The sequence below is a fragment of the Scaptodrosophila lebanonensis genome, unplaced genomic scaffold (assembly GCF_003285725.1).
Source record: "Scaptodrosophila lebanonensis strain 11010-0011.00,11010-0021.00 unplaced genomic scaffold, SlebRS2 tig00000001-arrow-pilon, whole genome shotgun sequence".
In the NCBI taxonomy this organism is placed as follows: domain Eukaryota; kingdom Metazoa; phylum Arthropoda; class Insecta; order Diptera; family Drosophilidae; genus Scaptodrosophila; species Scaptodrosophila lebanonensis.
This window is the reverse complement of record NW_022060529.1, coordinates 9,128,009-9,156,008: the sequence shown is the minus strand read 5'-3', so window position 1 is coordinate 9,156,008 and position 28,000 is coordinate 9,128,009. Positions and strand designations below refer to the sequence as shown.

The following is a 28,000-nucleotide window of genomic DNA, read 5'->3' as shown; positions in this document are numbered from 1 at the left end:
CAGTAGTTAATTATATCATATATTCATACTTTATTTGTTCATTTTCTTTTTTTTATTGTACAATTTGTAAATTTGACTTTTTTTCAAAGACAAAAAACGTGTATTGCCGCATGTTGTATTTGTCGTACAGTGGTGGGGATGAGGGAACATAAAATATTTTGTATAATGTAAATTGCCAAAGTATTACTTAAACTTATAGAAATATATGTATGTTACTTTAATAATGGATTTGTGTTTTTTTCGTTTTTGCTTCCGCTATTTTAAGTTTAAACTTTAAAGTTAAATGTAAACTTAGCCGCTGCAACGTATTTATGCAAGCAGAATGGTTGGGTGTGTATGTGTGTGTGTGTGTATGTTGTTAATGTTGCAGTCGACGTCATTTGTTACTCCTTGGCATGCCGCCGGGCTTCCCACTTAAAAGTTTCGTCTGCCGTTCTCGTGCACGCTGCAAATAAATAGGAAGACATCGATGCATAATTAAAACGGTTGAACTTTTTAATGAGCGGCAGATTCATTACAACAATTTCATAGGGTTGTAGTTGGGTATTTCTGGAAAGGATGGATGACTGGGGGGACGGGGGAAGGATGTAATTAGTAAGTGGTATGTATGTGTTAGTTAGATGTTAGACGAGACTTATAAGCTAACACGAACAGATTACACGCGCGAGTTTTGTATGTAGCCATGAACTGAAAGAGATACCGATTGAATGCAATAGCCATTAATATTATTATAGATGTTGCAGTTGTTGTTTCTGTTGTTGTTGTGGTAGTAGTAGTAGTTGTTGTTGTTATTATTAAGGCGCACCAAAATGAAGAGCACAATGCACGCCATAAGAAGACAAGGGATTTATTGTTATTTCCAAAACCAAAACAACAAAATCACTAGTCTTCCATACGGAATGCATTCCCAGGACAAAAGTTAGTGTTGGTATTGATGTGGATATATACATATATATATTATAGTATAGATATTAGCACATTAGATTGGAGCATTGATGAGCACTGTAACCGTTATTATAATGCATACAGATGGTTTATTAGAACTTAATTCGAATTAAATCTCCATTGCATGAATTTGGGTAATGTTTGGTAGACTTTTATAAGTAGTTAGTTAGGATCGATAGAGGTGGGTGGTATGGACATGGCAGCAGATGTAATTGGAAGTTATAATGAACGAGTGTGCATACTTGTTGTTGACTGTGAGTTTGCATTGTTTGCTTAGTCATTTTTCGACACCAACCTCTGTTGCAGCAGATACTGGGCCATTTGGATTTGTTTGGGTGTGCCCGATATGGTGATAATGCGATCGTTGGAGCCGGGCAGGGGCTCATCAATGGTTATATATGCATTCGATTCATTGCGTATGCGACGAATCCGGCCGCCACCTTTGCCGATGATAGCACCAGCAAGCTGTAAAACAACATTCGTTTAATTATTTGATCCATTAATTAGCAATTTTCTTGAAACGGAAAATCGCGAATTTGATATTTATACTATTTTCGGATACTTACATCCTTTGGAATGGTCACTTGTGTACTGTTGTTGGGATCATGACCCTGTGGTATGTTTGTAGGCGTATTGCCACCATTGGGGCCACTGCTGTTACCACCGCCAACACCACCGATGTTGGCATTGAAGCCGCCCGCACTGTTGTTAGCACCGACAGCATTTCCCAAGCCACCGCTGTTACTTAAATTGCCACCGCCCAGACCATTACCGAGACCATTGTTGCCAGCACCGAAGCCACCGCCACCACTATTGTTGCCCTGGTTCTGTCCAAAGTTGGCCAAAGCCGGCAGATTGCTGCCAACACCAAGTTGATTGCCGCCTCCAAAGTTGGCACCACCGAAATTGCCCATACTGTTGCCGCCAGATCCGCCACCAATGCCTTGACCACCGAAACTGCCGCCGTTATTGCCAAAATCATTTGGCCCATTGGGGCCACCGTTGAAGCTATTATTGCCAAAGTTACCGCCGCCGCCACCGCCGAACGGACCGCCAGCGCCAAAGTTATTGCCACCGAAACCACCACCATTGTTTCCACCAAAACCGCCGTCAGCATCGCCGCCACCGCCATTGGCCCAAGGATTTATGAAGGGATTGTCCCGAGGTCCGACGTTACCGCCTCCAATACCAGCTCCGCCAATGCCACCGTTTCCACGTCCACTATCAAAGCGATTATTACCTCGACCACCAGCGCCACCGGCACCACCGAAGCCGCCGCCGCCGCCACCACCACCACCGCCGCCAGCACCACCTCCCATGCCACCGCCACCGCCTCCACCCCCACCATTGCGATTTCCACGCTGGCTCGGCCGTGTGCTTCCGGTACCGGTACCGTAGCCGCCATATTCATCGGCATAGACGCGATCAAAGTTCATGGGATCATAGTTGTGTATAGGCCCCTTAATGGGAGTGTCACGCGTGAGCGTGATGACTTCGCGCACCGCATCGATGACCTGACTCTGTTTGCCAACCGTTTGCACCACACGGTCTGTGCTCTGGGGAGCTACATTGGAGAAAACCTTCAGGAAGCGGCAACCAATGCGCTGTAAAGATAAAAGAAAGAGAGTTAGCTATAATGTATGAAAAAGGAGAGAGAGATTGTGATCATATAGCCAAATAACTTGCACATCAATTTGTGGAATAATGTATACTACTTTGCTAAAACATATATTTCTCTTGGGTCTATTCTTTTTACACTGTAGTTTAGTTAGTTATTCTATATTCAAAACGGATACAAATTTTACGTGAGCCACGATTCCTTTCGTAAAGCTTAATCCGGTACGAGTATTTGGTTAAAATTTAAATCATTAGAATATGTTTTTATTGCATTTATTTTCTCGTCCCAAGTTTAATTTTAAAGAATTCAAACTGTACCTGCCCCTGTGGAATCTCTAGTCTTGACCAAATGGCTTAGCAGGCAACACACTAAATGCCAAACGAATCAACAAAGGACACACACAGGCACACCTCAGAATTTGATGGAAACGAGCATGAAAGCAAGAAGCAGGTCTGAAACAACAGGCGGCAGATCAGCAACACACAAAATGGCTTCACTCTGTAAGCGTTTCGGCCGCAATGGGCAACAAGGACTATTGCAGCTGCTGCTGGCATTGGAAACGCCTTTCGCATTGCAACGTTCGCAGGATGCTCAGTCAACGCTTAAATCAATTTAGCCATGACCATGCGACCTGCGATACGACACATTGTGAGGTCCTAGACGACAAATCGGATCAGCAGGCGACTGTCTGGAGTGGTGCAGGATTTAGGCTATGGCTTAAAGTTCCTGTGGTCTTCAACGACAAGTTTACAGCAGATTCCGAATAAATTCACTTGTATGGAACACATTGAAACAAGAAAAGAGATGTATTCACTTTTCAAAATATTTAATCACTAAAAACTAATATTTTAAACTAATTTAAACTTATATTCCACTACTTTTATAAAAACGCAGAAGCAAGATCGAAATTGAACAAACTGATAAAAAAATATTTAAGGGAAAAAAGTAGATGTGACGCAAAGTTGACGGAAGTTGAAAAAGAAAAACCAAATTTATTCGTTCAATTGAATACTCTGTTCCACATAAGGAAGTGCTGCTATCTAGCCTGAGGCATGTCCTCGGCTACCTGATGGTGGCATTAAATGTGTAATTTGTTTTTGGACAGCTGCAACAGCAGCAGCTCCCACATTTTTGTGTGCTGCGGTGGCGGCTCATCGACCGGAAGCTGCCACAGACACACAATGCCACATGCTGCATGCGTCCCTCCTCTCTCTCCCTCTCTTTCTTCTATCTGTCGACTTTGGCGATTGCCGGAAGTGTAAATGTGAAATTCGATACCCACTTTAAAACCGTGCAAGGGGCACAGATTTGCTCCTCACACATACACACTCGCACACACACTATCCATGCATGTGCATTGGAGCCTGCTTCCTTTGTTGTTATTGCGTGTTTTTTCAATGCTGTTTGCCCTGCCCGGACACAGCCTGATGATTGCATCATTTCTAAACCATAAATGCTACACATATTCCCTTTTCAAGTGTGCGTGGCGTGTCGAGTCCCTGTGTATGTATGTATGCTTGCCAATGACCAAAGCTGCGTCATCCCCATTCCCACCCGACCTTACACAGACGCAACTCGTTCTTGGCCCCCCACTCTCAGACAACAATAAAATAAAAAAACTGTGTGAAGTGGGCCTTCCGTCTTGCCTCATGAATGGAAATGATGCCATAGAGCGCCCAGGGAGGACTAACGGGCGGGCAGGCGTCAAAAATGTTGAGTCACACAGTGCACATTGACAAGCACACACACACACCCACATACATATACATACAGTGACACACACAAATACAAAAACACGCACATTGAGTTTTATATCATTTGGCTCCAGCTGGGCCGGACAGGACAGGACAGCGTTTATAAAACATCAAAAATGTGCCAGTAACAGGCACATTTGGTCTTCGGGCTGTCCCGGCAATGATTCGACGTTGAATTTATTAAATTTTGAACATGAGTGCGCGCACATTAAACAAGAACAACAACGACGGCTACTACTCGTACAATGCTTGAGGCTAGTAATGTGGCGCGCGCAAATATTTGGGTGCGCGTGTGTGTGCGTCTGTAGTTGTAGCATACTTTTTGGGATCCACAATGCAAAGCAATTTAAACGAAAAAGCAACGCGTAAATGTGTAAGTATGCGTGCCTCTAATGCGTGTGTATTGTATATACTCGTACATACTATACATATACATTTATATATAAATATATATATATAAGTGTGTGCGTGTGAGTTGGCTTGTAAAAACTCTATCACGCACACGAAATATGCTCACAACTTAATTTATTTAATTGCAGTTAAATTGAATTTTTCATCCGCATTTTTAAAATGATTAATTCAACATTCAATCAATCAAATAAAGTATAATATAAATATATCATATTATATATGAATATACATACTATATTTCACTATTATATCTTCTGGCATTATTAATGAACTTCAAACAACGCACGATGATATCTGACACAAATGTGTGTACACATATAGGGTGTCCTATAAACAGCCAAACAGGAAGTTATGTTTTTGGACCGAAAAGTAAGGAATGCTTCATTGTTGGTTGATATACTCGAAACCCACATCCCATAATTAAACCAAATTTGATTCGATAAGGATTGAGTGGCCTCTATTAATTAATTTAGTTTTCAATTCAATTTGAACACCTATTTGGTAAGCAAAATGTTGTTGACGAAAACACGTTTTTCATTATTGTAGTGCTTCTACATTTTTAATAACCCTGCCTCTTTAGTTGCTATATTTTTTTTACCACACAACTGGCGTGTATTTTGTGACACCCTTGAGTTGTAGGAATATGTTTGTGTATATTTTTTGTATATAATTTTTTTTCACCACACACTTGAAATGTTTTTGGCCTTTGCCGATTTTATTCTGGCTTCGTTGCAGGACACCGATTGCAGGAAAAATACGAACCGTGCGCGACCAGCGCCAATGTCGAACTAATTGGGTTCAACGAATGCGAGTAACCACGTAAGGCACAAAGACACGGACAGCAGAGCAGAGAAGACCAGCGCAGCGAAGCAGAGCAGCGCAGAGAAAAAGTCAAGCCGAGCGCGCTCGGCAAGCGAGTAAGGACAACATAAATGCTCACAAACATACACACACAATTGCGACGGCAGTGTCAGCCAGCATGTGCGTGCTGTGGTTGCTGTAAATTGTTGTTCTGTGTAGCAACAGCAGGCAGTCAGGCAAGACAGGAAAACGTGGAGCGGCCAAAAGGATAGGCAGGCTGCTGCTGCCGCTACTGCCAACTGCTCTGCTTTGGCACAGGCAGCTGTCACGAGTGTCGGTATGTTTGTGTGTGTGTGTGTGTGTGACTGAGCAGCGGAACCGGTGTATTTTCAAGCTCCTTTTGCTCCCATTGTTTTCCTTATTTTTTTCTTATTTTTTTGGCCCATAATAAGCCAAGGAGCAACGCATGCGTCTGCGCAGGAGAACACAAATAGAGCGCGCACAGTGGTTTACTAATATTTTTTTTGGTAAGATATATGTTCGTGTTGATATACAAGTATGATGTTTCGCAGCAGTTATTCACATTTTTATTTAAAAAATAAAGTAAAAAGCAATACAAATATCAAGGATACCTTGTAGCAAATTTGAATTTGGTTCAAGTTGTATCACAGTGTAGGTGCGTGTCGGGTCTTAGTAGATAAAACAGGACTAGCCAATGGAAATTATTCAATCTAAAAACTAACGACTGATTAAAACTTAACGACAGCAAAACATGCGACAGTAAAATATAAATATAACAGCATAAGGTGGATAAGATGAAGTGGTCATAAATAAAAAATCAATTCATTCTATTTTAAAAAGAATATTATGAATTCTTCACAATAATAGCAAAAACGAATCAGGAAAAATATCAATTGAATCAATGTTTAAGAAATGAATATAAATATTCCAGAAAGATCATAATTTTTAGTTGTTGTTAATTGTTATTTGATTTTTGAAAATTGTTTAATCGTCATCACATCATACAACATAATTAAATAGATTTTAAAAGAGTGCGAAATATATAGTAAAGTAGTATATGCTTGATTTTTCCGATCATGTTCATTTCTGCACTCAGTGTGCACGGCTTGACAAATTGTCAGCATAAGCGTTCGTCCACGCACACACACACACACACACACACGCACACACAGGAAATCACACGGAGCTTGATATATGGGTGTACACACATTTGGACACTGGCAGTCATATAACCATGTCAAATAAAAAGCAATCATTGTCCTTACTTAAGATATTTTATGCATTTGTCTGAACTTTAAGCAGCTTTTCAAGCAACGACGATGCAACAACCTCAGAATCAGTAGCAGAACAGTGGAGGCAGCTATTTGAAATCGGCTTCAACGTTGGTGCTCAAGTGGCGTCTGATGCTGGCAACTGAGCGTTGATTGATATGTAAAACTATCGGAGCAGTTCGTCGGTAGTTCGAACTACTATCAAGTGCTTTGTTGGCCATCATCGATGCCATTAATGCGCTTAACAAACGAAGGAAGAACGGCCTCCACATGCGTCCGTCCCATGCAGCTTCAATTATGAGCAATGGCTGGGCTGTGTTCTCAGGCGCCATAGATGCCTCTGTCGACGCTTAGACCTGGTCGTTCTCAGTCTTACCAGCAGCAGCAGCAGAAAAAGCCGCTCTGGGCAAAGTATGGAAGGCGTATTTTCCAGGCATACTGCTGCTGTAATTGAGCCTATGTCATCACCCAATCAATTTGCAGTTGCGCCTCTTAACATGCAGACTACATGCTTAAATGCTAGCAATTTGCCAGCATTAGTAATGCGTCTAAGCTGCCATTTGCAGCTAAGCCCCCGTAAGGCTCTGAGAACACGACATCTGATGCAATTACAAAGTTTTAGCACTAAACACGTTGCAAACTTTTTGTCATCATGCTAATGTTCAATTAAATAGTGTGCCTAACTGCTGCATCACCCCAAATGCAAATCAGCATGTTTTAAAGCCTCCCGCACACTACTTTCGAACACGACGCCTAGTCTAACCACCTAACCACCAAAATTACGATTTTGAACATCAAAATTCGCCTTCTAGATAGCTCTTGACATATATACAAACTTTTGCGATAGTTGTTACAGATAATAAGCCACAAACTAATTTTAGAACAGGAATCTAATTTAATAATTAAAAGTTGGCCAATGAAAGAAATGTATATGTTTCTGTTGTCTTTTTGGGATGAACTTGTACTTTACTTATTTGAATAGCTAGATATCTTGCAATACCTTATAGTTATTATAACTATTAAGGTATTGCATGTACAGTGTGGTTTTGTTGTTGGAGGTGCAGCAGCACAGTGTCTGCAATTGACATGAAATTGGCATTGGAGACATTACGCGACTACCGCCAAATATACAAATGCATACACAATCACAACCATACCTAGGTAGAAGCAGAGGCACCGTCGAGTACGCTGCTAATGCAACATTAATGCCACAGTCGGTGGCATCAGCCATAAAAAGGAGCTGTCAGGCGGCTTAAAGTGAAGCGGATGTGAAGCAAGCAGCAAGGCAAAGGAGCAGAGCATTCAACTAATTTAATATATTGTATGATGAAGAACCGGATATTGAGCCGGCTGTTGTGCAACCGCCGCTGTCGCTTCCAAAGCCACAGAGCCAAGGAGCCGATGAGCGATTGAAAAATCAAAGACATACTGCTCAAGTGGAGCTCAAAAGAGCTCTGCAGACGGCAAGCGCATTAAACAGAACCTGCTGACTGACTGCTAGCGGAAGTCGGGACAAATTATTTGCTTATCTAATCGGTTAAAAGTCTGTACAAGTTAATATCCAAGAGATTTTATTGTAAATCCAAAGATTAATCAAATAATGATTGCCAACGTACTATATCTTTTAACACTCTACTTAGAAATAGAGAGTAGGTGTGGCAGACCCCATGCATGACAAAATGACTTCATAAAGAGATGTCTGTCTGTATGAACCTCGATGTCTTTTAAAGCCTAACAGCTTGGGATTAAGTTTATTGCCAGCCATATACAGTACATAGCTTAGGGACTATAGGAAGAACTTGTTTGTTAAAATGGTCTTCGACAGCATTTTTTGGTCGAAAACTCGAATGGATTTCTGGGGAAACCGACAGCAATTAGTTGTTAGTGACCCTTTTAAAACAACTCTGCGCTGCCAGCAACCGCACATTGAATGCGGCCGAACAGATGTTTCTTGATCCTTGAGCTACAACATACAGTGTGTATATGCACATAAGGGCAAATACATATATACATGTACATATGTACGTAAACATACATAGGCGTGTGTGTGTGTGTGTGTATGTATCGACAGATGAATTTCTACAGCAGCAACGGTGGTTATTGTATGCGTAGCACCTGTTATGCATTCATTAAGTACCTCAGCAACAACAGACAGAGCATGGGCAACAGCTTAGGACTTGAGGCGCTGCAATTGGAAGCCGATGCAGAAGACGTGCAACTGTCTGAGGCACGCACGCACGCACTTAGATGGATAGAGACACATACAGGCATTGGCACGCTGCTGTTCAATGGCATTCGGGCATTTGGATTTACACGACGCTGGTTATTGGGTATTGTAACAACAGCAGACGACGGCTGCAGGATTCTGGCAGCTGCTCATTATTACGACGACGACGACGCCGCCACCGCTTGCGTCGACTTTGCAGATGTCTTGGCACAGGACAAAATTGATGGCAGATACTTAGATGGTTGCTAAATGTAATTGACTGGCGCTCTCCCTCTCTATGATAAATAGACATTTAAGAGATGAAGAAAGAGCGACAAGTATTCTAAAAGCGCCTCTGAACAAATATGTAAGCCCAATTTCAGGCTAAACTGGCCAAAAGTTAGCAGTTGGCTATCATGCAAAACCGGCTTTGAGAGCAAAAAAAAAGTCAATGTGGGAATGCAGGCAAACAGGCTGCTGTCGACGCTAGACAGACAAGCACACACACACACATACATATCAGTACTCCCGAAAGAATACAAGAAAGATATATATGAAGGAAGGAAAAAAGGCAGCACAAATACCTTTTTAAAAGGAAACAGCTGCTTGCCGGGCCAGTTGTAGATGAAGAAGACGCTGACGACAAGACTTCCTTTCAAAAGGATACCTGGCAACATGGCTACAGCAACAACAACAACAGCAATAACGACAAACACATGCTGTTCATTATGCGACGCTGTTATTTTCTAAGACATACAAACATTTATCCATTCGTTTTTCCACTGATCTGAGCAGTTATCAAAGCAAATGGCAGACCGACAACAACATAGAAATGGCAGCTGCAAGGATGCTGATGCTGCCACAGAGTAACATAAAGGCGGGCGGGCTGGCAGTCTGGCTGGCGTTCAAATAGGCTCTCGCAAGCTGCACAACAAAATTTTCATATGCCAAAACGGCAGGCCAGAGAAAAGTAAAGCACAATTCGTATTAATAAAATAAGCATAGCTTTTTAGTTGCTAAATGCAGAGGACAGCAACCATACGGAGGCAGGCACTAAGTGCCAACCTTGTCGTCGTGGATGGGTGCTTTTTCCTTTTGTTTGCTGCCGCCACTGCTGCTCCGCACCACGGACTTGTTGACCTCCATAGTGAGATGAAAACATGAATATGCATCAGGCAGGCAGCAAGGCGCAGGCAGGCGGGTTTCAAGCCAGCCAGGCAACAGTCGGTAGTAAAAACTTATAAATGCACAGACAATAGTCCAAGTAACCCCGCCAGGCAGTTCTACGGATGCCTTTTACCCGCTCTCCCTTCAAAGTATGCAATATTAAATTCACGCGCACGTTTCCTTCTTTCCTCTTATTACGGCCTCAACAGTGGAACTTGCTTTTAATAGCAAATATACGTAAATTCGATGCCCTCCCCTCACTCAATTCGAAGTGTTGTCGATCGAAATGTATCACGGAAGTTTGTAGATTCGCCAATTCCTGTATACTACGTACCTACTTTTTTGTGCTAACTACAGCTTCCGCACTTTTTAGTGTATAAATATTTCAGTAAATTTCCTTTTTCCTTGTTAATATTATAAATATAATATTTTGTTCATTGATTTTCTAAAACAAATGTGACTTTTTACAGATTACTTTAAACTTGGTTTGTTAAAGCTCATTAAGAAATACAAAAGTTATAATTCTAGCAAAGTATCTATCTTTCTAATGGTAAATAAATTTTGGCCCGCCGTTTAGGCCATATACTTGTATGTTAGTCTTAATTTAATTAGCGAATCAGAATCACAAATTATTCACAAGTGAATGCAAATACATGTTTTAAGTGCTTACACTAGCTCGTGTTCACATACAAATTTATCTTTCACACGGCTTTTAACACCTGCCTGTCGAGTATTTTATTTGCCTATTAAAACCTAAAATCCGTTGATATAACACTTTTCGGAATTAACGTAAAAATTCGAATTTCAAAGCCTAAGGTAAACATTTCATTTAAACAAATTACAGTTATATTTGCCGATTTTAAGTATAAATAGTACTACATAACTGATAACTACTGCAGCACGCTTACACAAGTGGCGAAAAGACAAGGAAGAAAAAGATAGAAATATGGAACAGGGCCGCATTTAAGAAATTTCAATTATAAAATGCTTTTATTTTTGTACATTTGTTTCATTGCTAATTAATGATCAAAACAAATAAATAGGTAAGTAAAGCAAGGAGCGAGAGTTGAAAATTGAACAATTAGTACCTTCAGCTGGTGCTATGTACTTGTATATATATTTTTGAAAATTGTGTTCTGCTCCTGCTCTTGTGCAATTGAAAGTACTTCAAACATCAAACAAACACACACTTAGACACACGTGGCAACACATGACGATGTATCCACGTTGCTATGATGCAAGTTTCCAATCCAATCCAATTGAATACGAAAGGGATGTTGGGTTGTAAACGGGGTTGGGGGACGGAAAGTTAGGTGACAAGTGCGTTATGACACAATCCACAAGCGGCAAGTAGAGCTTATGAAAGAGTCAAGCTGATGCAGAAACTCCCTGTCCCATGCTATATGTGCTCATATATATGTGTATGGATGTCAGCCGCAGACACAGAGCGGACTTTTTGCCCACTACAAGGTATTATTATCAACAACAAGCAGCGGCGACAGCAGCACCAGCATCGATGAAAACGTTTTCTGCTGCTGACAGCACACAATACTGGCCCACACACATTTCAAAACTATGGGACAGGAAAGTTGTACTCAGCTTCCACCTTCAGTTACAGCCTGGAGTTCCAGGCACATAGCCAGCACTGGCTGTCTATCTGGCTGCTCCTAGTTTGTTGTTATTATTGTTGCTGTTGTTGAACCCTTTTGCGCCATGTAAATGTTGACGGGCTTCAACTTCACGTGGCAGAAAGGGCAGCTAAAAATATTTTTCAACTAAATGCTTACACCATGCCTCGTACTCAAACACACACGCATGCCACACAAAAGCAACCAAGCATAGTTTAAGGTTCTTTTCGTCTGCCGTTGATATACTACGCCCACTTATACTTATATGTAGAGTATCTCACTTATGTAGCGCAAACCGAGCGCAATAATGTTCATTTTGTACGTACGTACTTCTATCCTACGCTATAGATATGATTTCGATTAGAAATTTTTCCCCAATATTATGGAACCGATTTTATTCTTTGAAATTAAATTCCAACCAATGTGAAACAAATCTGGCATATCAAGGCAGTATTTGAAAACGCTCTTCTAATTTCAAATCACTGAAGTCTGCTATAAAATACATGTACACCTTCAATGACTCTAATTAAGAAAAATGTATGGAGTTTACTTTAATTAAATCTCATAAAGGTAATTAAATTGAATTTGGAGAATTGATTGCTCGTGATATTAGCTAAAATTTGCCATCACATAATGCACTTTTAGTTACCTGCGATCACATTACAAGGTGAGGAACGAAGTTTCTTAAAATTGGTGCTGACTATCCACAAGTATTACACCTATGGTGGGTTTAAGTTTTCCCAGGTATGGCAATCACAATTAAAATTCTATTTCCAATTAATTTTTAGCTCCAAAACAAAGTATTTGTACAAAAACGTAATTATTGCCTGGGCTATCGGTTGTGCAAGGATGCGTGCCCAATGGACAAATCGAATGAACGCGGCTGATGATAATGGCAGTGGCATTACAAGAACGTCATTATATGTATGTTGGTGTGGTGCCATGGCTCATTGACCACAACCACATTGGCTGACAGCGTTTAAACACAATATGGCTAAGGGTTTCATAGAGAGTTGGTACTTACATCGCGTATTTCCTTAATCTTCTGGCCTCCCTTCCCAATAACGCAGCCGGCCAAACTCTGGTGAATTAATAAACGCACATCAAATTCATCGTCGCGCTGTGAAAAAGAAATCACAAATGCATGATTGATTAAAAGCGAACTTAATAAAATGCCTTAACATTTCCCATTAGAGGAAATTATACAGTTTTGATAACAAATTAAAATTCGTTAATTACGGCAACAAGAGTGGCTTGTTTTTAAAGTTTGACGTATTTTGGGAAGTTTTAAAATTGGTTGCAAGCTCGGCCAAAAATACACTTTAGCTTAAACTTTCTAACGTTTTTATATATTTTTTTATGTTTTTAATTGAATTATAATAAATAAATTAATATTATTAATACGCACCTCTTCGAAATATTTCAGCATTTCCGTTATAATCTCCAATGTGGACTCGATATCTGCTGAGATTTGGATAGTCCTGTCAACGGGTAAAACAACGTGCACATAAAATTTGATAGCGAGGATTAAAAAAGAGAGAAAAAGAGAAGAGTGGGAGAACACATATTAAAAATACATACATACATTTGAAGTGCACGGCCTAGACTCTTGCCGATGAAATTTATTTAAAACTTATTAATTATTTGAGAAAATTGAGAAACTCATATGTAAAAATTGCAAATAGACGATAGAAATACAATTGATATGTTTCGCCGCTGCATTTTTCTTCTTTTTTCTTTGATTGAAATATGTATGTAGGTATAGCCCTAGAATTTGCCAATTTTTAATTTATATATTATATAAATATGTATGTATGTTTATGGTGGGCATTGCAAGGCTATACCACATACAGACACACACACACACACACACACAAAAGGATTGTTTGGGTAGAAGTACGCAAAGACAAGCAAGCGACGGGCGGGAGAGCAACGGGCGCGAATTTTATGCATGTATTGACTAAATACATAACAAATTTAGGTCCTGGGCACAAAACAATAGCACACACATCCATACACACAAACATAAATACATTGCAAACAGTTGCTGTTAGTGCTAAGCAATTTGATTGTTATTTATGTTTTAGCTGCGTGTGTGTCGGTTTTCCAAAAATTATAAAAATTCCATAATTATATATTTAATATTGCGATTCAATAGAGTTAGGACTTTTGCTTGAAGAATGTGGTGGTGGTGGGTGGTACATATGTGTAACCAGAGATTACGTTTAATACCGTGCACTGACCTGAGGTTTGATTGTTATTACCATTACGTTTAGTTAGGTTAGGTGCAACAATTAGTATGAGTATAGAAGTTTTTAATTCGCGTTCAGTTAAACATTAAGGCGAGGGAGAGCCAGAGAGCCTGGGTAACTACGGAGCGTTTGTGCGTTATGGACGTGGATGCGACATTTGGTCTATGAGCGATCGAACTTTTTAGATACAAACTTTTCGTTGATATACACATTCTATGGTTTTAGGTAATAGGAATTGGGTAATAGGTTCTAGGACGTCCAAATACAAAAGTTACGCATGAGGAACACACACAACTCAACTCTAAGAATTATCTCTATTGTATGTTTCACGAAAAAAAGCAAAGAAAAGGAAAATATTTATTTAGTCATACGTTTAAGATATACTCAACAAGAGCAGCTGAATTTGGTCTCAGATTTTCAGCTGATTAGTTTAAATTTTATTTTTAATTTTTAAATTAACTACTCTGTTCTATAGTTGGGGATTATACTTGTATATGACTGTAATAGATTGTAAGCTTATAGAGAGAAAGGTTTAGATTTGTATGTGGTTTACCGTTCAGGGCCTTGGGAATCGTCGACAGACACTGTGGCTTTATACTGCACATTGTTGCATGGATGGACACAGGCGGGCGGGCGGTTGGTTGAGCGGTCAGGCAGATTGTGGGCGGTTGTGCATTCAGATTCAGATTCGGTCGTTTCATTTGTTGTTGTTGGGCCGCAGCAGAGTTAAGTTTTAGGGTGCGATAGTGCAACAATGCGCCGAGGCGGGGCATTGGTCAGTCGGAGGGGGACGACCAGAAACCCCAAATGCCATATGCCACATAACGCACGCACGCACACACACACACACACAACAATGGTCAACGGGTTGGTCGGGTGCATACGCATACGCACATGCACAAACACACACAAACACAAGAACACAACATACAAGGATGTGGTGTGTTTGGAAGGGTGCCGCCGCCATAATTTTTATGTAAAGTTGTATATGCATTGGTAGCCAGACACATGCATATATATATATATTTTTTTGTATAAATATATACAAATATATATAAGTATATGTATTTATATTGGCATATTTGATATTTTTGGACAGCAACGGGTCAATCGGGCCGGGCAGTTGTTCGGTCAGATAGGCGGGCGGGCGGGCGTGTGGTCGGTCGATAGGTCAATCGTGCGGTGGCAGCAGCATTTGATTTGATATTTGGTTTATAATTTAATTTGATGGGTGCCAGCATTACGATACGTTTCATTTCGTTTCGTTTTTATTTTTCATATATACACATATAGATATATGTTCATCGGGCCAGTTGGAATCAGTGCAGGCAGGGCCGGGCCGGGACCGTGGTACGACGGTCAGTTTATTGGTCGTTCGATCGATTGATTTCAGTTACAGACGAAGATCAGTTGAGACCCGGGCCAGGCCAGGGGGGCCGGTGATGGTGCAGTTTTGTGCAGTTGTAGTTGTTGGGCGTGCGAAACGCGCGGGCAGAGGCGATCAGGCGATTCGGTACAGACGTTTGCGACAATTCGTTTGATATACATATATATATACGAGTATATATATTTTGAGTTTTAATTTTTTTTTTTACAATAGGTTTGATTCGATTTGGTTTACATTTTCAATGCATATGACACACATGGGGCGTAAGAAGAGAGAGAGAAAGAAAATTGTTCATTTAGTTAAAAGGTTAATAGCGTGGCAGTTGTTTTTTAATTTAAATTAATATATTTAATTTCATTTTTGGTTTTTTGTTTTAACTAAAGCGCCTACATATTACATATTTTTGTTATTTTTGATTCGGTTTCAAACGAGTTCCAAAACAAGCTTTCAAATTATAGAAAAATAATGAGTATAGATCGCAAATAGGCAGAGTGTAGCATACATAAATTCCTTATAAATATTTTTCATTAGCCGAGACCAAGGAATAGCCAGAGTTAAACAGAGAAAGAGAGAGAAAGGCAGAGAGAAAAAGGGATATGTTGAGAGAGAAAGTTGGAGACCGGGCGGTACGAGTTGGAAAAAGTACTCGTTACTAGGCAAAGGTTAATTAAATGAGACGCCTAAGTTAGTGAGAAGCGTGTTTTTGTTGCTGCTGCTTTATGTGAGAAAAGCAATATATATTTTAAAAGCTGGTTAGATCCAACACACTAACAAGGTCTCACAGACAGTATTTTACAAAATATGTGTAGGGGAAAATGATGGGTCAGACTGGAGAAAGACTTGAGCGGTAATACGCACTAGGGCGCCACAATAAGGAAACAAGAAGAGACAGTTGGCAAACGTATTGGACGTTGGGGTTGCTTTTGTAATTGAGTTGAATTTGATTTGGTGCAAGTGAGCATTAAAATTAACATAAATAATACTAGACGCTTCTCTAAAATGTTTTATGCTGTCTTTTTTTAGGTTTTTTTTTTTTTCATCAGCGAATGATTTGTCTTAATTAAATATAAACATCTACTGTACCTGAGTGCGCATCTTCTGTATGTGTTGGCCACCTTTGCCAATAACAGCGCCGGCAATCTGCAAGTGAAAAGAAGTCACAGTCAAGTGCTGTTAGTACTGATGGCATTATGAATTATTTGGGATCACTTACGCTGCTGGGAATTAGAATACGAACGGTCTCCTCATTGCGGCGATTGCGCTTGCTATCCTGAGGTCCATCGCCACCATCATTGTTCTCTCGCTTCATTTTCATTCTCTCTGCAATGAATAAAGACACAATAAGGTTAGTATATAAAAAAAATATAATAAAAGTATTATTTAGGTTTGTGTACTCGTTTGTGTGTGCGTTGCTTACGAGTGTCTTGAGCCGACTGAAAGCTACAACAATGTGTTGACTATAAACAATTCGCCGACGACAACGATGGCTTAGCACCAGACCCAAGGCCCAAGAGCCAAGAGACAGCCCACAGCTGTGGACTTGCTTTGGTTTTGCTTCTGTGCCGCCATTAAATAACAATTCCATTTAGTTGATTCAATTGCGGCCGAGGCGTTTCGGTTTCTAATTGTAACTCTCTTGATTGTTTTTGGGCTGCTGAATAGATTGTGTTGGAGGCAGGCGCAGATGCTGCGGCTTTGTTGCATGCATGTATGTAAGTACATATATATATCTATAAATACATACTATACATATCGACTGCAACTCCCCACACTTATCAACGAAATCGAGGAAATACCAAACAGCCCACACACACCAAGCTCAGGTGGCAATGCAGCTCAGAATTATAATTATAATCTAGTACCAATCAGATTCAAACATATCTCCGCCTTTCGCCCACCTTTAACATACATACTTGTATATCGCTATATTTAAATCTACTTACGTATTTGCATTTTTTTGTTGCCTTTATGGGGATGCTCGGATTAGATTCAATAATATACTTTGTTTTTTGCGACAAGTGATAGGTATAAATTTGAAAAAATAATAGGGCGACGCCTACGTGATGGCATTAAGGATTACTTGATATTGAAAATTCTATACTAGTGGGCGCTACTATCATATTAAAATAGACCATCAAGTGGGTTTCAGATTTGCTTTCCGTTATTCCTTCGTTTTATATTCGACAATAAATGTATTAATATCATGAAAGTAGATCTTTAAAAGTACTTTATTTAATAAAGTAAATCAAGAACCAACGTACTTCTATACAAACGTTTAACAATCGCGAAAGCCCTTTCCGTAGACATTTGAACGTTTGTACGAAGATACATTACTGCTTGATATACTGTAGCCTTAGCTTTAATGCTATATCGGAATCGAAAGTCGAAGTGAACATGCCTGAGTATGAAGTCCACCTTCTCGAGGTATATCAATACATTATTGATTTGTTTGATTCACACACACAAAATAAGCTTTGAGTGTGGGATTGGACATCGATTTTATAATTTAATACTTGGATTGATAACTAAGTAGCATATATTTAAAAGTAGATCTTTGCTTTATTACTACTTATATTTAGTAAGTTTAAAAAGTGCATTTCATGTACTACATTTGCATTTAAAAGATACCTAAGTAGATACTAGTCATCAAACAGAGCTCATGAGCAGCAGCAATACTATTTAAGGCATCTGAATAGCTTCCCCTCCCTTTCATTGATTGTATAGTACAGTCGAATCAAGTCGTTTTGTAACTTAGCTTGGGCTCTCGCTCTCTATATATTGACTTCGACACATTGCACAACAATTGCGGTCTTTGTGTTGCGCCCACAGTGTAAGCTGGAGCCTATTTTTTATGGTACTTTGACAGCAAGTGCGCGGCTGGTTTAATGTGTCAAAATATGAATTGTCTTGACTGTTAAGTTGTCAAAATAATGCTATAGTGATGTGCTTTGTATCACAGCAGAAATGACTCAGCTTTTTGTTGTCCAAATGCTAAGCATCAGGCGAGCATTGACCAATGCGTGTGAAATATGTGGGCTGAGCTGAGCTTAGAGCCTTGAATAAATTCAAACTTAGCACTTGTAGAATCGTATGAAATTAAGAACCAATGTAAATAAACGAAAAATGTCTTGGTGCTTGGTTATTATACCTTTTGACAGTAGAATGGGATTCGGCTTGGGTGTATTATCTGTACAAATAAGATGAAAACTCTTGGCATTTACCTTTTAAGAACAGCAGACACTTTATATCACAATTTAATTTACACTACTTTTTTCAAAATATTACCAACTTTTTGCTTTTATTTTATATCACTCGGTAGTTACATAACATCAAGTTTATTGGAATTTTGGTTAGACCAATATAAATCACTAGCAGCAGTTTGCACGGAACATTGGAGCACCGAGTGCTGTTTACTGCAAACTCACAACTAAAACTAATGAATACATTTTGAAAATCGGCGCTATTTATAGCAAATCCTGGACTATGGTATTGAATTTTCTTTCATCGAGCTGCCAACTGACCAATCAGAACGACAACTCCACCCAATAGCTATGGGTCAGAGGACCTTAGAAACGAGCCACACGTTATAGACATATAGCGGAAACGGAAGTTGACCAATAGAAATTGTACAAATGCGTGCTAGTGACACTACAAAATAGGGGAAATTTTTTCAGTTTTGGAATCAGCTGCTAAGCAACCATAATAATTGTCCTATCTGGTTAATTTGAGCCACAACAAACCGCTCCATAAAAATAGATAAACAGGCAACTTTTACATACATTTCGAGTATATGATCGAGTCCTGCGGCTATATACACAGATAGTTAGTATAGTGGGCGGGGGTACTCGGTGTAGTCCAATACAAAGTAAAATGCATTTTATATTGACAGGCACATTTTGTGGATGTATGATATTTTTTTTTATACATGTGTATGATTATATAACTGTGGCCCATATATGTACATACGTATTTATATATAGAGCGCCCGCCCCTACGACTCATATACTGCGGACCAAAGCAACTATACATTGAAATTATATAATTGACTATGCCTTCAATTGAATCTGAAGCTTTGAATAGGGGCTAGTCATGGTTCCAATATGGTATTTATAGCATCCATGCAAGGTACTGCAACTTTATGAATTTTAGATGCACCGTTACTGCTCTGTACAATACACTTCAGCTGGATGTTTTCACATTATGCATTTTTAAATACTCACCCTTACAGGTCATGTGGCGGCGTCCAAGACAGTCCGCACCAGTTTGGTGTTTAAATATTGATAATAGGGGCTAAACGTTTGTGAAAAGCAACAAATTGCACTGGCTGGGTAATTTGAAAAACAAATATCATCGCCAGAGTCGTCGATGCAGAGATGACGTGGCATATGGCGGTGTAGTAAGCCATCATTATTTTAACTGACGTGTGATTAGGGTCGGGACCCATCATAAAAGTCTATTTGACCAGCCGTTCATTTCCCCCTATATAATATTAATGTAATTGGAGTAATTTGCACCAAAGCTGCATTCATTTTGCGGTTATGTAGGATCGATTCACAAAGTTGGAACGATGAATGTAGTTCGCTAATGTATTGCCGATAAGCCATCTCTGGAACTATACTTGATGATTAAATCAAGGGTTTCACTTCAAATCGAAAGTAGGAAGACACAATTAACTGTCATTATTTGGAAAATGGTCAAATCGTGGGTCCTAATGAATGCATTTTAATTACGTTCTGAAACCTTTAACAGCCGTGGAAGGTGTTCAACCGCAACAATGTAATTTAATTAATGAACATAGCTATAAGTTAATGTAAATTTATGACGAATTGATGCCCACATATCCAACACACCCCTTACATATACTTTATACTACATAATGACGTACACAACAAACTTCTTGGAATAGCTGCCATATGCGATTTTTCGCAGTTTTGTGCAGTTCTTTAAACTTTAGTGAGGGTGGCAAAGAATATAAGCAAAAATAAATAAATAAAAAAAATTGAAAACAAGTAATTGGACCTATTTTGTAACGATTTAGAATAAACATATTAATATTGTAGGAACATATACTACATATGAAATTTTTTGGAATCCTCGTTCCAATTTTAGACTGTAATTTGACCACAGAAATCACACGACCGGCTCAAGATAGCCTGCCTAGGCAGTGAATTAATTGTGGTCAGTGAAATTGACAAGGGATTGTTTCGAGATGTGTGCGTCTGTGCATGTGTGTTTGTATTCTAATTGCACTTTGATTGAAAATTGTGGTTATTTAACTAAGCTGGCCCTTGGCCTAATGAAATTACTTCACGCCATAAGCCGTTCTTCAGGAATAGCCACACAAATTAATTGGTAATGGAAAACAACGGCTCATCTATCAAATAATTACAGCTTCCCACGTCTTCCAAAGCTGTGTCAATTTCGAGATCCAAAATAAATTTATTGTATGTGAAAATGCACTAACGGTGGCATAAATGACGGGAAGCAATTATGTGAAAATCATTTAATTGCTGCACATTCTGTTCAAATAACTATGACAGAAAAACACACATACACATCCCCCACACCAACAAACAAGCAACAGCAACAGCTAACGGGCCCCGCATCGGTCCACTCAACGACATGACAATAATAAAGAAAATAATTTTACTTACTGGAGCGGGGCAAAGGAAAAGGACCCCCCATCCACCCGTGACCAGGCAGTGCAGCGCACAGGTGGCCTGCCCTGACCCACAGACTGACCACAAAAATGTGGGCAGACGGGCTGCGAAACGTGCTAAGGCGCGCCCACAACATAGCTAGGAGGAAACATTTGTGTGCGCGCCCCGTGAGCACACGGCTCTTATTTTATTCACGCCAAAGGAGTCAAGTCATATATACTGTACTATATAGTATTAGTATATATATGCATGTATATTTCCCATTGCCCCCTCCCTCCCCTATCAACCTAATTGTCGCTGCACTAACCACCGGCATATGCATTGAGTTTCAGTTCCACGCCATGGGCCAGGTACGAAGTTAGTTGCGTTCTGTGACCGCAAGCTGCATTGGTATAGTAAGAGTTATGGTGGCACAGGACGAATGGCAGGCAGGCAAGGTTAGCAACAGCAGCGGCACTCTATAATTTAGCGGAAAAACAGCTAATGGACGCTATATCCTCTACCACGCAACACCAACAACACGCGGCCAACGGAAATGAACACAATTGACAGTTCTCATCGCCCAACGTTGCTGGTTCTGTGGCAGCGTTAGAAAAATAGATAGCCCGGCGACTGGCTGACCGCACGCCCACCAAACTGTCCACTTCAAGGCTTTTATGGTTATATGCGCCTGCGTTTTTCAGACAGACACCATGTCGACGACTTGGCCAGTGGGCCCCCAAAACGCAACCCACAATAGTTTCCCGTTTAAGCGCAACACATACACGCACAGGTAATGTGCAGTAGCACACACAGCCTGTGTTTCAGTTATGACCATCGCGTGTCTCCCTGGTCCCTCTTGGCAGGGCGCTACAACTATATAAATATACATACATACACTGAAAAAATAGTTGCCAACAAATATGTCCTTTATTGAAGCAAGTGTATTGCTTACTTGGTTGAATAACGCACAAAAAACGGATTAATATGTATTTTACTAAATGCCTCAAACATGATTTGTATTATATCCATCCTCATATGGTAGTTAAAGTTAAATATTGTTGAAAAGTTGAATATTGTTACTGAAATCGAAACAACATCGATAGATCCGAGTTGTGTTAAAAATGAATCTTTGCGTATCTTTTTTGTAATACTTATTTTTCCTTTCAAAAAACTCTCCTAAATACATGTGTATCTTTAATAGAATAAATTCTTAGTGACGGTGTACGCTTAACGCTTTAAAAATATATTATTTTATCTAATTCAATAAAGTTATTTTTCGATTAATTCGATAACAATCATCAATTATTTACATATTTTAACCCAAACCTTACTTGGCGAGGCAATTGCTAAAACGAAGATTTACTTCATGTTGGGATTTTTTTCTATGTGCACACACTATATGTATGTATATATGCCCTGTCAGCATAGTAGAGTTAATAACTAATGTGCTTATAGCGTGTGGCAGTATGCATTGAACGCGCGATTGCTGCCACAAAGTGACCAGCGACCAGCGTCCAGCGAGCGACTAAAACGCTTGGTGACAACAACCAGTTGGGGAAGGGGTGATAGAGGTGGTCGGGAAAGCGAATTGGGGGCGGTGTCTACCTTCGGGCAGGGCAGAATAGGAAAAAACATTGTTCAATGCTTTTTTGGCTGGGCGTATAAGTATTGTTATTAGTACTTGTATTTTGTTTGACAAAGGACAACTGGTATGGGAGCTGTGGTTTTGACGGTTGACTGACTGACTGTCTGCCTAGCTGACAGACACGACTAACAACCGTTCGATTGGTTAAGTTGGGAGACAGCAACCACAAAATTCAAGTCCTTCAATTATTAAAAGCATTCGATTCGAAAAGTTCCAACTTGTGTGGTACAAGTATGTACATATATTACATAATTTATATTTTTGTTCTTCCACATGTAATGTACTTCAATTCTTAAAGTCAACCACCATACCATACCATAAAGTTCCACTATAATGAGCAAGTGACTCTATCAGAAGTGTCTCAATCAGTATATACTTGTACAACAATTGCATTTCCATCTAATCCAAATATAAATTATTATTGCTACTAATTAGGCGCTTTGAATTTTAGAGTGGTGAGGGTAGAGGGTGAATCAAGTAGGCACATAAAAAAGAACTTCATTGGAGACCCACCCAAAGTCGAAACACATTTGGAAAAGTACTGTACAAGCGTAGATAAAAATTAAAATGCAAACTTGTTGTCAGCATTGACGTGAAGCAGAAGAAATCATCAGTGCGAGATTTCGATAAAATGTCAACTTTTTATGTTTGATTTAACACCAAGAAATGATTGCCAACAACACAACTGATCATATGAATAATAAATATTTAAATAATTCAGTTTGCTTTTGCGTCAAACCCCGTTAAAATCTGTTTTGAGTCAACTGAAACAATAACCTCGGGCATTTTGCGTATCTTTTGTGTGATTCGAAACTTGTTATGATTTATTGAAAAGCGTTTTGCATTAATAATAGGATTGGCTAAAACATAGAAATGAGGTGCAATTTTTATAGCTTGTAGCTAAACAATACGGGATGTATATATGAAGCTGGCAAACGGCAATAAGTATGATAAGATGAATCGTCTCTCCATTAATCCATAACAGCTAAGGACACTTAAATTAGAATGTAGACTGATCTTTTTAATTTTTACTTTTCCAATCAAAATTGGTTTTTATTAGTTTTCATTATTGAATGACTTTTAAAATAATACCGTAAAACTGATACAGGAACGATCTTTAAACAGAACTGGTTATTTATATTTTGTTATGCTAATATTTGCAGTATTTTATTTCAGTTTTATAATACTCGGTATTCATGAATCGAGGGATGCGTGATTTCAGGTTTGTAAAATAATACATATTTATTTACGAATTTTGAGGAAATCAATTATGGAATATTTACCAAATACTTAAGGAATGGCGTCTAAATATTCGCGGGGTAGATTTGGTTCAGGCTTAACATTTTGAATACAAATCAGTATATATATATACAAGGTAAAGTAATCAGGATAACAAAAGGAGGACTTGTAGAAACTTTTTAACTCAGCAAAATATTACTAATAAATTCTGTTGTTCCAATAAAAATGTCTTTTACGACGTTCTTGCATATTTCAAATCAATACATTAAATCAATATGCGGGTAGATTAGATTACCATCATATCTGGCGCCTACCAAAATATTATTATTATTATTTATCATAATAAACTACAGCCCATGCCAAATACCTGGGTATCAACACGGAGTGCAAATGCACAAAATGCGCAGATGCATGACTTCCATAAAGTACGAGACAAAATGCACTTCCGGCGGTATTGGCTTTTTACAAAACCTAACGGTTCGTCGGCATAACATAAGACCAAAACTAAGATCAAAAACGGGTTATTGCTTTTCTAAATATGCTCCATGAAGATCAATACACTTTCGCATTCGTTCGAGCCAATTAACGAAGAAATTTCTCCATTAAGAAGTGCCTCTAAAACAAGCTTTGAGATTCGCCCTGTACTCATTGTACTACAGCTTCAAAACGGCCAAGTACATTGCTTCTTCGCCATAATTCGACAAAATACTGTTTTAATAATCTTTATCGAGATGAATTGTTTAAGACATTGAAAACATTATAAAGTTGCTCGAGCATCAAAGTTTTCTTCGATGCTAACGTATGTTAAATAATGCCCAACTTTTCAATGAATGTGCGCTTTAATTGGCAAAAGATAAAACACAGCACATGTTTATTCACATTTACGTTCAGATTCTTCGTTGTATTCAAAAGCCCTTTATTTTGGAATATCATTGCTGCGCTCTTTTTGTGCCAGCTATATAACAAACGATTTTGATAAAAAAACAGAATTAGAAATGGGTGCTCACATGACAAAGGACGTTTTGCAAATATTTAATAATTTTTGCACTCTTACACACATTTTAAATTGATACTCTAAAAAATGTATTGGATGGGAAATATAGGCCATAAAGTTTTATATAAAATGTGCTCGAAGCTGTTCAAGAGGCCTTAAGAAAATATATGTTATGAAAACTATATCAGTGTTCGTTTTGGTTAACCTGGTAAGATGTCACATAATAGCAATAAAATTAGCATGCCCTGAAAGTGTAGTGTACACATACGTTTGAAGCATCCCATTTAACACAAATATTTGACATACAAAGTATGGAAATACAAATACATAAAAAGATATAACATGCTCACAATGAAACCGGTGTAAAAAATAAAGTGAAAAAAGGCGCGCATTTGGAGAGCAGGCCTGTCACATACTTATGGAGATACATACATATATATGTACGTAGGTAGGTTGGTGGCGGTGGAGGTGTGTCATTCTGTGTATAATCAAATATTTATATACAAGCAAAGTATATGTATAGGCCGATACCCTGGCCCACCCAATAGAAATTTGTGTAAATATGTATGTACCGGCAACGAAAATTCGCCAATTTGGAAACAAATTTGTAAACAAGCTTAGTGTTTGCAAATAAACAACTACAACAACAACAATACTTACTCGTCATTTTTATTTTGCACTTAAATAACAACGACGACAATAACAAATCTCACTTAAACACTGCAAAAATAATAGAAGACAAGAAGTAATACGTCAACATACTTTTCCATATTGCTCAAAATGTATGAATAGTATATGTACATATGTATGTATAATAAGTATGAAAGATCAACCAAATGATAAATGTGATGTGAAAAAAAAATTTCAATAAATATATACGCATATACGAGTATGTATGTATGTTTGTGCATATTCAAAGAATTCAGTTCAATGTCAATGAACGCGTTTTATAAGCGCAAGACTAATATGCACATTCACACACATACATACACACTTATCAAGCCAACAAAGAGCAGATAGAAAATGAAATACTGTATACATATCGTTAGAAAAATCAGTATCTGGCGCGCTTCGATTGCCTCTGGCATTGGGAGAACATTGGCGGCTGACGATGCTCACAATTCGATTGCCTCACTGTAGAAAAATGCAAAAACAAAACGAAACCAAAATAACAACAAAGACGCCCCATACAAATTGGCCACGTTATGCGCTTGTTGGCCAAACAGACGCGTAGCCAGACACTGCGGGACTTGAAAAATAAAAAGCTAAAAACGAGTAAGACAAGCAAACAGTAAGGCAAACAAAAGCGAATTTTATTCCAGCACAAAACTGGAATTTAGCAAGAACAAAAGCAAAAGTTATTCTTCTCTGGTTCTGGCTGATTAAAATTGTTGGCATGCATAATTGAAAAGGCGCATCGAAGCTGTGGGACTCGTTTCAAAGTACATAAACGTATCTACATACGCGGATGAGACAAATGGGTCCAGATTAGGTTACCCATTTCAACCATGTATCACTTGATCACGTACATAGTACATACATATGTGCATAAGCATTTATCAAAGGTGCGTATTATGCCCAAACTTAGAATCGAATACAAATATGTACTTCACTAGATCTGGTGATGCTAATTGATACTGTAAATACACCAAGTTTAAAATATTGTTGTAGGTGCACAATTGAAATCGATTGATACGGTTCCACGCTGTATAAAATATAGGTTAGTTGTCTAGTCTAGCGAATAAAAAGCAATGGGCAAAAATTTGGTTGTATATTCCAAATTCGGCGAGAGCGTTGAACCCTCTCGTTCAGTCTAGCGTGGGAGTTATTTGGAGTGGCGGGTAGACGAAAACAAAAAATTGTTTTGATTTTATCTGCGAACATTAACAAAAACAACACAAATTCCAAAATATACATATCTCTATGTTTGTATGTATGCTGAAATTATATGCGCCGGCACATGAAGTCGCTGGCACTGCTAGAGTTGATAATAACGCTTGGAAAACAAAACATGATGAGAAGAGACACGACTTTTAACTCTATACCAGCAGAAAAAGCTAAAAGAAATACAAACAACAACGAACTACGGAGATATCATCGTATGCGACGAAGCTATATACCCTTCAGTTGAAAAACATTTATCCCTCTGTGGCTACACGACTCAAAATATAAGCCCTTCTATATGCGTTCTCAGACAGCATTTGTAAAGAGTCAAAATATAAATAAAATAGTCATCCGGTATCACAACATTCTTACATACAAATAGGTTTTAATATTTTTTTTTACTAAAACTCTTTCTAAATAATGTTGTTTCTATAACAGCCATCGGTTAGACATTGTGATATGTATAGTATACCCGAGGTATTCTGGATGTTGCAAACGTACACACCAAAAAAATATACCCTTACACTTAAAGGGCATACAAGCTTGTAATGCGGTAAACAAGCAAGAGCGAGAGAGTAGCGGGAAACGGAACGCACAAAAAAAAAACAAAGTGAAGCCTCCGTGAAATTTGTAAGCCATGTATTGTGGTGGTTGCAAACGTTGACGGAGGAAGAGGTTAAGTAACAGCGAGAAGCTTGTGAACGCACACCTAATTGAATAGCCCAGTGCCGGTCAAATAACTTGGTGATGCTAGAGCTCGAGAGAAAGACGGCGTGCCAGGGCGCCTCTGACTGAAAAACCAATATAAAACTTTTATAGGATTTTCGGCGACATTTTTTTGCACAATAACACACGAACACAAACACACGTACAGTATGGCAGAAAATTGTTTTCCTTATGCAAATCGTATGTGCGACGCATACTAGTCTATTTATTTGTCACAAATTCTTTTCAAATGTTCTTTCTTAATTCTCGGTGCGTCCCATAAACTTACCTAGCTCAACCTCTGTATTGAAATTCTCTTTTGTTATGCAAAGAGTTCAAAAATAGGTGTTTATTTTGACAATACACAAAATTTTTTAATAATCAACAATTCAGTATAATTTTTTTTAAATGATCACACAAACAAAGTGTA

At 38.8% G+C, this 28,000-nt stretch overlaps 1 protein-coding gene across 5 annotated transcripts; it reads right to left on the bottom strand.

Annotated features, from left to right (window-relative positions):
* Window positions 1-6: 6 nt before the first annotated feature.
* On the bottom strand, window positions 7-28,000 carry LOC115634397 (heterogeneous nuclear ribonucleoprotein K). 5 transcript variants are annotated; one of them, XM_030532118.1, is made up of 9 exons: window positions 27,860-28,000; window positions 16,675-16,781; window positions 16,545-16,601; window positions 14,628-14,671; window positions 13,231-13,303; window positions 12,847-12,942; window positions 1,512-2,549; window positions 1,241-1,410; window positions 7-445 (listed from the first exon to the last, which is right to left on the bottom strand). In XM_030532118.1, exons 2-9 carry the CDS (start codon window positions 16,774-16,776, stop codon window positions 415-417), a joined length of 1,611 nt encoding a protein of 536 aa, XP_030387978.1. In that variant the 5' UTR covers window positions 16,777-16,781; window positions 27,860-28,000; the 3' UTR covers window positions 7-414. The 5 variants fall into 5 exon arrangements, with proteins under 5 accessions (XP_030387978.1, XP_030387960.1, XP_030387968.1 ...); XM_030532100.1 differs by lacking the exon at window positions 27,860-28,000 and adding an exon at window positions 25,642-25,659; XM_030532108.1 differs by lacking the exon at window positions 27,860-28,000 and adding an exon at window positions 17,405-17,458 and having other exon boundaries at window positions 1,188-1,410.